Consider the following 16,288-nt stretch of genomic DNA (forward strand, 5'->3'; position numbering starts at 1 on the left):
TTATAATGAAAAAAAATCATGTTATTTTTTCCTCCTATACTAGTATAATATTTTCAGTGATGTCTGTTTATATGCGCCATGGCTGGTGTAGGGGGTGTGGCTATCATAGGGGTGGAGTCATATGTGGTAACCCCGCCCATAATGAGTACCGGCACTTTGCGATAAATAATTTGATTTTGGGTTGCTGTTTGGGCACTCGGTCTCTGAAAGGTTCGTCATCACTGGGCTAGACTGAAGAAGTGAGTTTTCAACAGACTTCAGAATAACAAATAATTATCGGTGCATCTGATGGTTTTGGGTAATGAGTTCCAAATTTTAGTGCCTTGATATGAAAAGCAGTATGGATTGTTTTGTAGTTTACTTTCTGACAATTCAGGAAATGTAGGATAAGATATGATGATTTAGAGGCATTACATGAGGGTAATTCAATGAGGTTGTTCATGTATATTGGGGCCGAACCATAGAAAATTTTGTGAATAGCTTGAATGACATTCTATCTTTTATTCATTTGGCATGATCTAGGCCTTAGGAAGCCTGAGAACCATTTTAACACAGCTCCACAGATTCTGTAATGGTCAAGGATGTTTAAAGGATATTATGATCAACAGTGTCAAAGACACTGGACATATCAAATTGGAGTATTAATATTTTATTACCAAAGCTAAGTTCTTGTCTAAATTTAGCTAGGAGGGTGGTGAGAACAGTTTCAGTACAGTGAAATGGTCTAAAACCAGACTGTGAGCTATGTAAAATGGACTGAAGTTGGAGATAGTCCATTAGTTGGTGCGTGACTAACCCCTCCATTACCTTTACTAATAATGGGATTGAAGCCTGGTCTGTAGTTAGAGACTACACTTAGGCTGGTTTGGGTATTATTCAGTAAATTATTTTTATAACTATTTTTCTCAAAACTAGAAACAAATTTTTTTTACTATATACATCAGGGGCAATATGAGCCCTTCAGAGCAGAAACAGACCATGTCTACTTTTTGCTTTATTTCAGCTATGCTCTGATTCAAAACCTCTATGGCCTAAAGAAGAAACATTGGGCATTGTCTATACCTAACCAATTCTGCCATCAGGTATGGACATGGCCCAATGTTTCTTCTAAGTCTTTAGGTCACAAAGGCTATAAATCAATGCTTAGCTGAAATAATGCAAAAGTGGTCATGGCCCACATTGGTTCTAAAGGTCTCAACAATACCTCCTTGCCTTAGAGCACTGATTGTGAAAGCAAATTTCTACCCTTCATATCTCTGATTATTTTCTTGACTGCAAATGTAAGAGCCTTGCTGATAAGAACTGTCAACGCCACCTTGCATGTTCATGAACAGGCTGCATACACTACCCTCACCAAAACCTTCTACAATTTCTGGTGGTCAGCCTCATCAGAGTTTATTGAAGTAAACTTTATCAGTGTCTAGTGCTTTCTCAGTGCTTGAAGAACCTTTTGACATTTAAGAGGGGATTCCAATATTGCCTACGTCCTATGATATAAACTATAGCCCCCCTCCCCCATTACACAGCATTCCAGCAAATTAGATATACAAAAATAGACACACAGCCTAGACCTGGCCACTAGGGCTTCCAGCCCACATCAGAGCAGCATACATCCACTCATCGCAGATAACCTGCACCCCAGAGCCAAGAATAGCTTAGGCCATCTCCACAACCCTTTCCCCCTGCCCTGTCTCCAACACAGACTCTTTCAAAACCTTCAGTTTTCCTACATTTATTCATCAGTTTGATTCTGGTGTAATACGTCTTAAGGTGCTATCACTATAGACCTCTAGATCAGAACATTCTGTCCTGACCTGAGAAAAGGCGTTTTAACTTCAGAAAGCTCATCAAAAATGTATAATTTATTGGAATTCATTACCTGCCTTTATGAAGAGATTCACTCAGGGGCTCTTTTACCAAGCTGAAAAAAAAGGGGCCCTGTGCTGGCACCGGGAGCCATTTTTCCCACGTGCCATTTTTTGCCGCAGTTAGTAAAAAGACCCCAGACACACATGGCCATGCAGTAAGAGAACTCTTACCGAAAGGCCATGCGATGGGGAGCCCTTACTGCCATCCATTGAGGTGGTGATAAGGGCTTCTGTGTTAACCCGGCGGTAACCGACTACCGCAGGATTATTGCCAAGCAAGCCATTTCCAGAGGTTTTCTTTGAAATGGTTCATGCTCAGAGCAGGACTACCGCTGGCAGCCATGTTGGGCCTACAGGAGTCCTGAAAGAGCAAGCAGTAAGCCCGTATTGGGCTTACCATTGCCACTCTGTAAAAGGGCCCCTCAAGGTGGTGTACAACAGGTACAGTTTAACATAAAACTTACAATTCTGTTAACAGCATGACAATAGCAAAATGACCAAATATAAGCATAAATAAGAATCAATGAGGTATACTGAAAATGGCAAATTAAAACCTAGTAATAGGACTAATGTGATAAAGTATCAGAAATTAACAGCACTGTAGAACAATCATAAAAGAGAAACATGATAAATGTTAACTACAATACAACTAATACTATAACAGAAAGCATGGAAGAACATTCAAACAGCATGATATCAATGAAACACCTAATAGGCCCGCATTAGAACATTCAAAAAACAGAAATGATGCTAATGCTTTTCATACAATACAATGAAACATATTAATTTAGTCCAACAACAAAGTCATACCTTACATCTTCTGCTTTGTTTTTATCAACTTCTGATCACCTATTTCTCCCTGCTTCCTCTCTTCCCCTCCCCTCTCACATTTTCCCTTCAGACTATCATTGGAAGGCTTTTATGATTCACTTACATATTCTAGTATTGACATCTTTGCTCAATCTGTCCTGTTCTGGGGGGAAAAAAGGGGTTTTAGCCCCCAAAGACTAGTCAAAAACTGTATTAAATTAATTCAATAAAAGGGATACCATCTTATTTTTTTTGTTTTGTTTTTAGTTATTAACCTTTATTTCTACATAGAACTCGGCAAAAGAGATGGATTTTTGATCGAGGGATGCAGAGTTCTAGAGAAAAATTAAGCAAGTATGACACACAGAAAACAGCCACCTACCTTTTGTGTGTAACAGCTTCCAATTCAAAAATATTGAAGTCCCAACTTTCTTCATTATCAAGCAACTGTGCTATCCGAGGTGGAATGTCATTTATAGTTATTGGCACTGAAAGGTGACTATGGCTGTGGTGCACATCTGCCAAAATGTAATTGGAGATCTTTTATTATACAATATAACACAGTTTTATACAACCATTTGTAGCACATATTTCTGTTTCTCCTATCTTGCCAATGAATGGTCAGGTAGTTTATTAAAATTTACTATAGCACTGAAACTGATGAACAGAGCAGAGCGGTTTACAGGCTAAAAATGCAGTAAGAAAGGAACCATCAAATATAGGACAGGAAACTGAATCACACAAAGAAAGAAGGCAGGTAAATATCAACAGAAGGGAGCAGGGTGAGAGACAGTCCTAGAGGGCCGCTGTCATATGATCCAAAGGTCAGCCAGAAGTACTATATGCTTCATTAAACAGCCAAACTTTGAGTTCGACCTTAAAGCTCTTTATAGACACGTCATCACTGAATGAAAGTGGGAGGTCATTCCAAACAAAATAAAAAGCTGTGTGTCTAATGGATTTGAATTGTGCTGTTTTGGGGTTTGACAACAGTAGGCGGTGATCAATATGAGAACACAAGACTCTGTTTGGGCAGTAAGTAATGGTAAGATTAGAAAGGCCTTGACTGTCTACTATAATCTATTTCTATGAAAACTAAATACACAACTTACTTTTAGAAAATACATACTCATTTCCTGAAAGCCTTCTTAAACCATCCTGAAAGAAAAAGGAGATATGAGATACTGTGTAATGAACAAAAATATATCAAGGATCAGTGCACAGAAAGTTGCATTCAGCATATGAAATTGTTTGCCTAGTTTCTATCAAGACCCCTACTGTATCACCATTCAAACTGGTTTTCTTACATGCAATGTTTCATTTTCCTATTCCCTAAAATGGAGGATGGCTGCCATGTACCTGATTATAACTTGTTTTAGAAAAGATAATTAATTAAACCTTTAAAAAAGACTGCCATGTGAAATGTAACCCCTATCTTATTTACTTTTGTACAATGATATATTTTTCTACTCTTGTGCATTATAATTTAGTTAAGGATAATTATGGGAAACAAACTAGGGGGGAGGGAGGGTAAAGATAGGATGGGATTTAGGATGGGGTGGGGAGGTAAAGGGAATGCATGGAGTGAGGGATTATAGGAAACCAGACCTTTTGCTCTCTTTTCTTCTTCTTTTTTTTTTTTTTTTTTTTTTTAGAGTTTATTTATCATTTTATTTAATTACATTCACATTTATCACACAAATGTAAGGGAAAACAGAAACTGATATTAAAAAAGAAAACATTTTCTCCCACCAAATATGTTATATAATCGTCCATAACTGGGAGATCCAAGATCAGGAAAACAATCTCAAAGAAAATAAGAAAAACTCAAAATGGTTAATCTTACAATTCACTTTTTCTGAGGGAGGAAGGTTAATCGGTAATAGCAGCCGGTACAGTGGTAACTAAAGGAAGTTGCTGCAGAGGGTTCTTCATCTGCTCTTTCAACTCCACAAACTCTTGTAATTTCTTAGGTTCAACAAATAAGTAATTATTAAACTTCAAAGAAATAGAACACTTACAAGGGAATCGCACTAGGAAGGTCCCACTTAGGGCAATTATCTTTGGCTTAAAAGGCAAGAGTTCACACCTCCTAGTCTGCGATTCCCCTGATAAGTCAGGAAATATATTTATCTTTGAACCCAAAAAACTATCAACCATGTGTTGGAAATACGATTTCAAAACATTATTCCTATCTAAATCAAAGGCGAAAGTCACTAGTAATATAGCTTTTCCAAAATATCAGTTAAGTTCACATCTCTTTTCTCTGATAAAGAAGATTATTTAGGAGAAATATAAATCGCTTTAGACACCGGAGGGTGGCTATCAGAAAATGTTTGCAAATTATCAGAGAAATATTTCTTCAACAGTTCAATAAAAGAAAAAATTCCATAGTCAAAGTCTCTATTTTTATATCTTGGACTTCCACTTTGTTACATAGTAACATAGTAGATGACGGCAGAAAAAGACCTGCATGGTCCATCTAGTCTGCCCAAGATAAACTCATATCTTGAATTTGTACCTGTCTTTTTCAGGGCACAGACCGTATAAGTCTGCCCAGCAGTATTTCCCGCCTCCCAACCCCCAGTCCCGTCTCCCATCACCGGCTCTGGTACAGAACGTATAAGTCTGCCCTCCCCTATCCTAGCCTCCCAACCACCAACCCCTCTTCCCCCCACCTGCTCCGCCACCCAATTTCAGCTAAGCGTCTGAGGATCCATTCCTTCTGCACAGGATTCCTCTATGCATATCCCACGCATGTTTGAACTCCGTTACCGTTTTCATCTCCACCACCTCCTGCGGGACCAAGTAAAGTTGGCCAAATGCTCGTCAGAGCCGGCCTGCTTTCTTTCCATTATCGGCTATCTGTTAACCACGCCCCCGTCCTGCCTTCAGTACACTGCCGACACGCCCCCTTGAAATTTGGTCGTCCCTGCGATGGAAAGCAGTTGAGGCCGGCCAAAATTGGCTTTCGATTATGCCGATTTGGCCGGCCCTGAGAGAAGGCCGCCCATCTCCCAATTTGTGTCGGAAGATGGGCGCCCTTCTCTTTCGAAAATAAGCAGGATAGGCTCTTATGAGCCTTTACAAAATAGGCCCCAATAGTGTACCAATACCAGTGCAAGCATTTGCACCTGCTTCAAGATACGTAGAAATGTGTGTGTGTTCTATGTTTCTGTTTGCATACTTTATAAAATACAAGCGTACATTGCTACTCCGCTCCTGCTCTGTCTCAATTACATCCCTGGGACTACTTACTCAGTGTGCACATAGTACTCACATTGGCAAGATGGTATGTGCTTATTACATATGCATATAGCTCCATACAATTTTCTAAAAGGTCTTTTTCCTGAGTAGAAAAGCTTTTACATGTGGAAAAACCTTAATAAAATTATGGCACGTAGAAAAATCACAGCTTATATAAGTAGCACTGCTTACATGTGGAAAAGTTCTTTTTTTAAAACATTACTTCTTTAAAGCTAAATGCATGTGCTTCTTTTGGTTTTGCAAGATTTAGGGACTCCATGTTCATCAGGCCTTTTCCAAAATACTAGGATTATTTTAAATGCCTGGACCTAGGCATCCTATATAAAGTTATCTTAGATATATGTCTATTTTTTCTAAATTACAAAACACAGTCTATAAGGAATGTCCTTTTGGAAATAGTTTTTATTCTTTAACTCACAGTCATCAGACCTCCAACCAGATCACTTGCGTGAGGGTCTTCATCTTTGGTACCCAGCTGTGGGGAATAGAGCTCTGTCGTGCGCAAGATTTCCAGAACTCTATCCAAGGCCTCTGCTACTGTGACAGAGCTGTTCTCCTGTGCAGCATTTATTATGTTGATAACCTATAGTGAAAACGAAGAGAAAAACAGAATCCTATGGGCCCAATACTCAAAAACATATGTACATTTGCTCTCACATTCTACATAGCATAACTTAGCCATATTCTGGATTTGCGAGTGCAACTTAATTAACAAGCCAATCAACACTGGTAATTGCAACTTAACAAGCAATTGACACTAATTGGCATTCATTAGAATCGATGTGCAGAAATGTCTGTAAATTCTAAGTCTTATAGTTGAAAAGGGGGTGTGGCCATGGGCATGGAATGGGCGAGGGCATTTCTCAAATCTGTACATGTTGTTATAGAATACACCCAGTCCATGCACAATTTAGGAATCAGCATTTACACCAAGTTTTACTTGGCGTAGCTGCCCGCGACTACATTTAGTCACATGGACAGGCGCTTGGCGTATTCTATAAAACATGTGGAAAGTCAGGCATATTCTATGAAGTATGCTTAGATTTAGGCATATTTTATAGAATACGCCTAGGCAAAGTATTTTTTAGGTATGATATATAGAGTCTAGTCCTTGGCACTGACACCAACCCCCGGATTCTATATATGGCACCCTTAAATTTGGGCACAATCCCAAGATACGCACCCAATCTGCGCTAAGTGTGATTCTTTAAAGCGTATGCACCTTTTATAGAATCGTGCTTAGCGACAATCTTTTCCGGCACCCATTTTTGAGTACCATTTATAGAATCCAGCCCTAAACATGTGTTTTAAAAAAAAATTGCCAGCATTCTACCTACAACTCTGAACATTCAATCCATTGCATGTTCTGAATGATACACAGAAAAAAAGGGGTGTACTGGGAGCACATATCCAGGGTAACACAAATTATATATATAATTTGGTAAATGGAGGTCATACATTGCTGCTGCTGTGCTGTTGCTGTTACATGATTGAGATAGAGAATAATATGGGAACAAAGTTCGTCCCCCCATCCCACCCCGTCCCTGCACTCAAACTCTACCACAGTAGTCCCATAATTTTCGATAAAAGACAATTGCTCGATTTTTATACGAATAAGATGTCATAGTGTTGTGGAGACAGGGTGGGGAGGGAGTTTGAGTTTGTGGGGACAGAGACAAACTTCGTCCCCATGTCATTCACTAGATTGTGATTAGGCTTTCCTATCCTTTTTTGTAGTTCCTTTCTGTTTTTATTGTTATTGTTTTTGTAAAACGCCTGGACCTATTTTTAAATGTTTTTTTTTAGATTTGGCAGTATATCAAACATAGTAACATAGTAGATGACGGCAGAAAAAGACCTGCATGGTCCATCTAGTCTGCCCAACAATTTAAACTCATATGTGTATACCTGACCTTGATTTGTGCCATTTTCAGGGCACAAACTGTAGAAGTCTGCCCAGAACAAGGCCCACCTCCCAACCACCAGCCCCGCCTCCCCCCACCGGTTCTGCCACCCAATCTTGGCTAAGCTTCTGAGGATCCATTCCTTCCGAACAGGATTCCTTTATGTTTATCCCACGCATTTTTGAATTCCGTTACCGTTTTCATCTCCACCACCTCCCGCGGGAGAGCTTTGCAAGCATCCACCACTCTCTCCGTGAAAAAATACTTCCTGACATTTTTCTTGAGTCTGCCCCCCTTCTAGTAGTAACAAACCATAAATAAGTCTGATTAAAATGATTTTCTGTAAGTCACTGGTAATATACGGGCTGATATTCAGTTGGCAGCAGTCAGTGTTTTTTAAACACTGACCATCGCCAGCTAGATTAGCCCAGATATTCAGTGCTGAGCCACATCCAGGCACCAGCAGTGAATAGTTATGGGTAATTATAGTAGTGCTGGCTGCCAGAGCTTATGTGGATCCCAGCCAATATTCAGTTGGGACCTGCATAAAAGAAAAAAGTACCCTGTGCTTCTCCCAATCCTCCACTTCCACAAGGCTAGAACCCTTTATCGCCTGCCCGCTTAAATCACTTTGAATATCGAGTGACTAGATGTCAAGACATGAACAAATGGGGATACTATATAACAGGTCAATATTCAGCCCTGGTAGCAAGCATCTTTTTTTAAAACATTGAACATAAATTCAGTGCCACTGTCTGGATAAATAATGGTTCTAAATTTGCATGGAGGGCGCTAAATTTGCATGGAGGGCGCTTGCCACCAGTAGCGTACAGTGGCGATATTCAGCTGCTATATACACAACTAAGAAGTTTAAGGGGCCCTTTTACCAAACGGTGGTAAAAGATTGTCCATGGTGGCACTGGTGCGTGGGATCGTAGTGCGCAGAAGACACTTTTTACCACCATGGGTAAAAGTGTTTTTTTTTTTTAAAGAGCCAATAAATGGCTGTGTGGTAATTAAAAACTTGCCGTGTGGCCATTTACTGCTGCAGCCCTTACCACCTGCTGTTTAGAAGGTGGTGCTGGAAAATAGAAAATATTTTCTAGTGCTGGAAATCAAAGGAGTGGGAAGTGGACCAATATCTCCAGAGACTGGGGCAACTGAGTCAAACAAGAAATATTTTATTAAGAACTCGACACAGATCTGTGTTTCGGCCACAGGCCTGCCTCAAGAGTCTTCTTAATCTCTGGAGTCTAGTAGGTTCGGGGCAGGAGCAATCCCCACTTAATCCTGCTTCTTCTGATGCCAGGTTCATCTACTTGTACCTCTTTATACAAATAACCTCTCCTTGGAGAAAGTGAAAGAGCTTGCTCAGGACTGGAGGTGCTCCACACCCACTAACACCCACAGAGCTGGCTCCTCAGATTTTCTGCCCTGGCGGCTTATCTAAAAGTCTTGGAGAACTGGAGGTAAAAGATAAGCTCTCCTGTTGGTAAAAGGGGCTTCATACCCAAGATTAGTGTAGAAAATCTGAGGAGCCAGCTTTGTGGGTGTTAGTGGGTGTTGAGCACCTCCAGTCCTGAGCAGGCTCTTTCACTTTCTCCAAGGAGAGGTTATTTGTATAAAGAGGTACAAGCAGATGAACCTGGCACCAGAAGGAGCAGGATTAAGTTGGAGTCACTCCTGCCCCAAACCTACTAGACTCCAGAGATTAAGAAGACTCTTGAGGCAGGCCTGTGACCGAAACACAGATCTGTGTTGAGTCCTTAATAAAATATTTATTGTTCGACTCGGTTGTCCCAGTCTCTGGAGTTATTGGTCCACTTCTCACTCCTTCTTTGGTTTCTTGTACTTCCGGGGGATTTTGCTGTACATACACCTAGTGGATTACCCTTCCCTAGTGTTGGAAATGGCATGTGGTAGGCCCAGAGCTATCGTCAGGTGATAAAAGGGCCCCTAAGTTAGGTCAGCAATTTTCTGTCTTAACTTAAACCATTTAAACATATGGATAGCAGTTGAATATCAGTGCTATCTGTACAGTTAGGTGAAATGGTCAAACTCCACACAGGCACTATGGACAGTGTGTGGGAGCCTTTAGCGAGAAAATTCATTAACTGGGAACTTACACATTTAGTGGTGGCTACTAAATTTATAAGTACCTTTCAATATTAGATGTAAGGAAAATAATCTAAGATAAAAGCCATTTTTAAATGTGTATTTTATATACCATGCTTTGTGAAAGTCTTCACACCCTTGTCCATTTGTGTAAGAAAACTACAATTAAAGTAGGAGTTTGTTTCACTGATTTGTGCAACATATTCTATACTTTCAGCATGAAGTAACAGTAAGAAACCAAAAAGTCTTGCTTGCATAAGTCTTCATACCCCCAATATGTTGTGGAAACTTCCTTTTGAATCAAACATCTATGTCACTTGGGAACATTGTCTACCAACTTTGTACAGTGGAAATGATGTAATTTTGCCTCTTGGGGGCAATTTCCCCAAATGGATTAGTGTTGTGTATACCAAGACGGGAATGAACCTCACCCCTAAGCCAAGGCATGTGAAGTATGAACTCTCTTAAATTTACTGCTAACACTCAACTGTTAAACTCGCATCATGCCAAAGAGAGCTCCCCTCTGGAGTTTGTAAGATGTAACATGTATAGGCAATTTATCCATGTGTGTTTGGAAGTTCTTTTTGATCAAGTCTGTGGAACACAAAATGATAGGAAATATTTCTGTATCTTTCTGCCACATGTTCTTAGTCTCAGACTGCATTTCTTGGCACCTGAGAATCTTCTTTCTCACCATGCAGAATAACTCATGCTCTTTTAAGGTGTTTGGGGATTATCTATGGACTGCTGTCTTCAAGTCTTGTCACAGATTTCCTATCGGATTCATTTCTGGGCTTTTAAAGGGCCACTCAAGAACATTTCTCTTGCTAAACTACTCCACTGTTACTTTTGCTTTGTGTTTAGGATCATTGTCTTGCTGAAAAGTGAATCTCCTCCCCAGTCACAGGGTTATGGTTGACTGGGACAAGTTTTCCTCCAGAATCTGCCTTTATTTTCCATCATCCACCTTTCTCTCAGTCTTCATAAGCATCCTTGTTCCTGCTTCTGCGAAGAACATGCTGCCGCCAGGGCCATGTTTTTCTGCAGGGATGTATTGACAAGAGTAATGTGTTGTGTTTATTTTACTTGGCATCAAGACCAAAAAGTTCCACTTTCGTCTCACCAGACAACAAAAAACTTCGCTCACGTGTATGCAGATCATGTGGTTTTTCTTCACACGTGACTTCTAGTGATTGTTGATCAGTCAATATTTTTCCCACTCTCAAGTAGAAACCTTTATAATTCTTTTAAAGTAATCTTAGGCCTCACAGTGGCATTCTTCAGCAGTTTCCTTAACTCATGGCCACGGACCTTGGAGGGGTGGCCTGATCAAAGCAATGTCTTAGTGTTACCAAACTGATTCTACTTTACAATAATAGACCTGACAGTTCCCCAAATTATGTTAAAACACACTGAAACTTTCTTATAATCTTCCCCCAATTTGAACCATTGAATAACTTTATCCCAAAAGTTTTTTAAGCAGCTCAGTGTTTGGCATGTTTAGACCTTTCCTTCAAATTCACTTCATACAATGGAAACAGCTTGTTCCTTCCAAAAGCATTATTCAGATTAGGCCGACCACTGTTATTGGACACAGGTGGGCTCTAGTTGACTTATTATGGGCCTTATAGAACTAATTTGGGTTTGATATGACAAAGGGATATGAAAGTGTATGCAATCAAGACTTTGGTTTATTAGTCTTCATCATTTTTGAATACTTTGAAAGTGTAGCATGTGTTGTGTAGATCATTGAAACGAACACCTATTTTAATGCATTTTGAACTGTAATTTTTAGACAATAGAATGTGAAAAATGTGGAATGGTATAAAAATATTTGCAAGACACTGTCTATGTTAGGACTGTACCGAATATTCATATTCCATTTGATTCAGCCCCAAATACATTGTTCGTATTCAGCCAAATAGTGATTTCAATTCAAATACAAATAATCCAGGGCTCTACTATGCTAAATCCTACTGAAATAAACACTTGATCTCTGATTTCATATTGCTTCTTTTACCATTTATGTTAAATCACAATGCCATTGTTTGTATTTGGTAAATAATATTTTTCATTATTTGTATTCAGATGAATAGTAAAATATGCTATTCAGTACAGCTGTAGTCTATGTGAATAAAATTAAACACATCGAGAGGCATTATTGAAAGAACGTCCAAGTCAGAATTGGGACGTCCTGCTCATAATGTCCAAAAAAGAAAACCCTGTCCATCTCACAGCCACTTTCAAACAGGAAAAACACTGGAATTTCCAGTTCAAAAATAAGTGAGAAGGACGTTCTTGCACTCAAAACATCCAAAATGAACAGCCGTTTTCAAAAATGAAATGTCTAAAGTAGGAACGCCAAAAACAAACAGGAACAAAAACGTCTGTCTGGCATCATTTGTACAAAAGTGGCCACACAGATGTCCCTGCAGAGCAGAGGGGCAGCCTAGTGGTCACTGCAGTGGATTTTAAACAACAGGAACCAAGTACAAAGCCCACCTTAATTCCATTATATGTTATTGTGAGCTCTCCAGGAACAGATAAAAAACTTCTGTACTTAAAAGTACACCACTACAATAGCCACAACGCTTGCAAGTGTCTTATAAAATTCAGGCACAGTAGGTATTTCTATGTCCCAGGAAGGTTCACATTATTTGTTTAGAAATAAAATAATTATAGCAGGAGTTACACCTGGGCTCATTGTTCAAAGTCCACTGAACTGGCCACTACGCTACTCCTTACACTTGGTTTGCTGCTCTATTAGGAATGGCCATAATACTTGTCATATAGCCTAGTATCCACTGCCAGTTTCACTTCTTAGGGGGGTGAGAAGGGTCAGTAACCACTGGGAGATGAGGGAGGGGCCACTTCTTCATCTCTCCAGTGGTCACCTGCTCAATCGTGGCACCTTTTTTCACCCTGAACGTGATTGAAACAGGTCTAGATAAAAACATCCTTCTTTTTTTGCCTTGGGCATTTCTTCCCATTCCATTATCACTGGAAGACATCTAAATTTTGGGCACATCCGAAACACATTTCCAACTTATCCCCTTGCTATCTGGATGAACTGCATTATAAAATGTCCAATTTTGCCTTTTTAAAATCGTAATTTGGCTGTTTTAGGTAGACAAACATTTTGTTTTGGTCATTTTAAGATGTCCAGATGCTTCAAAAATGAGCACCATTTTATCACTAATAACTGAACATACAAAATAAGCCATTCTATATGTATTACTCATAGTTTCACTTAGTGCACAGTTTTCTTACCTTTGTGATTGGAGCTTCAATTGTCATAGAATGGATTCGAGCCATTGATGAATACCTACGATTCTGTAAACTAGATGCTGCCATTGGAGAAAAAACGTATTGGTATATTGATATAAAAGAATCAGGACACTGGAAGTTATTTCTGGTTCAATATGGAAAAAATTTCTAAATAATATTATACTGCATCGTATTATGACAAATGCCAAACTAAAATCTAAGAATAGGTGATATAGGTCCAAATCTGCAATAAACTATGGGGAATAATTTTCATGAAGCTATTTATCAGCAAAATATACAACAGCTTTCTCTTATCACATGATATTAAAGTAGCATTTATACAGAGATTTTGAAAAACTGTGCCTAATATCTTGGATTGTTAATTTTGATTGTATTAAATATTATACCTGCCAAAAAATAGCCTGTTTTACATAGAGATTAAAATTAATGTGTCCAGGTCATGGTGAGCTCAATTCTAGCAGTATTTTAGAAAAGGCTTTGCTGATGCAAAATCATTTCTAAAATATCTGCACGAGTCTGCCTGTATCTGTCAGCACATACAGTGGGAACAGCCATTTTAGAAATATACAGGTGGATAAAATGAACAGAACAAACCTGGATTATTCCATTTTGAAGTGGTGATTTTGCAGCTTCCACGTATATGTTGCAACTCTTCCATGTACAGCTGCCTTAGTTTACAAATCTACAATTTTGCTACCAATTAAGTAGTGAGATTGCAACTGTTATTTGGTTTCTTTTTAGAGGCAGAAATAAACAGTGAGCGTAAAGTTGTGGATTTTTAACAATTTGTATTTGGTTATCAGCTGGTGTAGAACCCAATAGGGATATTTTTCCTTTGGGAAATATGTAGATTTTGCCCTACCCAAACCATGTCCTGGTGCTGTGGAGGCCTTGGAGCCCATCTGCATATCCTCACAGCCTTCTCTGGGGTGACTCCCAGGTCCACCCCGATCCATCCAGGGCCTCTGCTCCAGGTGCCTAGCACTTCCACCAGCTGCCTTCCAGGTGCTGTGGAGGACTTGCAGCCCATCTGAATAAACTTATGCCTTCTCTGGGGTGACTCCCAGATCCACCCCGATCCACCTAGGGTCTTCGCTCCAGGTGCCACATGCTGAAACATCTTCTCTATACTGTTTGTATTTTCTCTCTGCTATTTATTATGGCACCAGTACAGTTTCTCTTCTTGGTTCATGTCCCTTCCCATTCTCTTTCTCCATCTGAAATCACTGTATACTGCAGGAACACATTGCCCACCTTCAGCTTTCATCATCTCACCATCCCTTTTGTCTTCTACCTTCTAGTCAGCTCTTAACCTTCAACATTTCCTTCCTTTCATTCAAACATCTCCGTTCTATCTGAGTACATCTCATCTTCGTCACTGTCATCATGCCTCTCCTACTCCATACTCTCTTGCCTCTTCTCCTGCTCTCTGCTAGGGATACCAACCCCAATCCTGGTCCTCCATATCAGCTCTCCAAACTAATTTGTTCCTCTCCTCTCCCCTTCTCTGCCTTTCTCAGGTGCTCTGTGGAATGCCCAATCTGTCTGCAACAAACTTTCCTACATCCATGACCACTATCTCTCGTACTCTCCATCTGCTTGCCCTAACTGACTAGGCTTTGCCTTGAAGAATCTGCTTGAGCTGTGGCCCTGTGTCATGGAGGTTATCTTTTCTCCTATACTCCTTGCCTGGTTGGTCCACTGAGGTGGTGTCAGGCTACTACTCTCACCTTCTTGTAGATTTCAACCTCTCCTTCCACCTCAGTCTCACTGCTTTTCTTCCTTCAAAGTCCACTCCATACGTCTATTTACTCCTCTACCTCTCCAAGTAGCAGTCATTTATCGACCCCCCTGATAAGTCCCTTTCTTCCTTTCTCACTGACTTTGACTCCTAGCTTTCCTTCTTTCTTGAACTTTCATCTTCTTCCCTCATTCTTGGGGATTTTAACATTCATGCTAATAATCCCTCTGACTCTTATGCTTCTCAGTTTCTCATTTTAACATCCTCTTTCAATCTTCAACTGTGCTCCACTATCCCTAAACACCAGAATGGCCACTGTCTTTATCAAAAGCTTTCTGAAAATCTAGATACACTACAACAACCACCTAACATTTATCTGCAAGTTTATTCATGCCTTCAAAGAAATGAAGCAAATTGGTGAGGCAAGACTTCCATGGCTGAACCCATGCTGGCTCTGTCCCATTAAACTATGTTTGTCTATGTGTTTCATAATTTTATTCTTTACAATATTTTCCACTGTTTTGCCCGGCACCAACGTCAGGCTTACTAGTCTGTAATTTCCCGGATCACCCCAGAACCCTTTTTAAAAATTGGTGTCACATTGGCCACCATCCAATCTTCAGGTACTAAGGACAATTTTAAAGACAGGTTATATATTATTAACAGCAGATCAGAAATTACATGCTTGAGTTCTTTGAGTACCCTTGGATGTCCAGGTGATTTACTACTCTTTAATCTGTAAATTTGGCTCAGTACATCTTCTAGTTTCACCCTTGAAAACCATTTCCGGTACAAGCAGATCTCTTACCTTTTCTAAGCACATAAACTTACAAAGTTACATATGTTACAAAGTTACGTAAGTCTATGTGCTTTGAAAATGAGCGCCTAAATGTATCAGATGTTAGCTTAAAAGGACAAAATAGGAACTGGCATGTTTAAATTGTTGTTCTTTTGAAATTTTCCCTAAAGATTTTAAAGTCTTATTGACAGTTGTATCTCAAAATTAATCTGTGTGCATGTTAAAATTAAATAAAGCTTGGGAATTATTTGGGTAGTCTTTGGGTAGTCTTTATTGGATTGTTTAGTGTTTGAATCTGTCAGAATCTGGAATTTCTTTGTAATATTTACACTATGGAGCTCATTTTCAAAAGAGAAAAACATCTAAAAAGTGGCTAAAAGCAACATTTGGACGCTTTTCTCACAAAAATCTATTTTTCTATGCTGTTCTACAGTGCATCCAAATCTCAAGGGGATGTGCCAGGGGTGCGGTAAGGATGGGATTTGGGCGTTTCTAA

At 39.6% G+C, this 16,288-nt stretch overlaps 1 protein-coding gene across 2 annotated transcripts in view; it reads right to left on the reverse strand.

Moving 5' to 3' along the window:
* Nucleotides 1-16,288, reverse strand: part of PDE8B (phosphodiesterase 8B) — a 282,903-nt gene that overhangs the window by 42,870 nt on the left and 223,745 nt on the right. For both annotated transcript variants that reach the window (XM_030192290.1, XM_030192291.1), the window contains exons 13-16: nucleotides 13,235-13,311; nucleotides 6,364-6,528; nucleotides 3,791-3,836; nucleotides 3,061-3,196 (exon numbers count right to left, since the gene is read on the reverse strand). In XM_030192290.1, the coding sequence (XP_030048150.1) occupies nucleotides 3,061-3,196; nucleotides 3,791-3,836; nucleotides 6,364-6,528; nucleotides 13,235-13,311 (424 nt within the window). The remainder of the gene's footprint in view (nucleotides 1-3,060; nucleotides 3,197-3,790; nucleotides 3,837-6,363; nucleotides 6,529-13,234; nucleotides 13,312-16,288) is intronic.

Source organism: Microcaecilia unicolor, chromosome 2, assembly GCF_901765095.1.
Source record: "Microcaecilia unicolor chromosome 2, aMicUni1.1, whole genome shotgun sequence".
NCBI classification, from domain to species: Eukaryota; Metazoa; Chordata; class Amphibia; order Gymnophiona; family Siphonopidae; genus Microcaecilia; species Microcaecilia unicolor.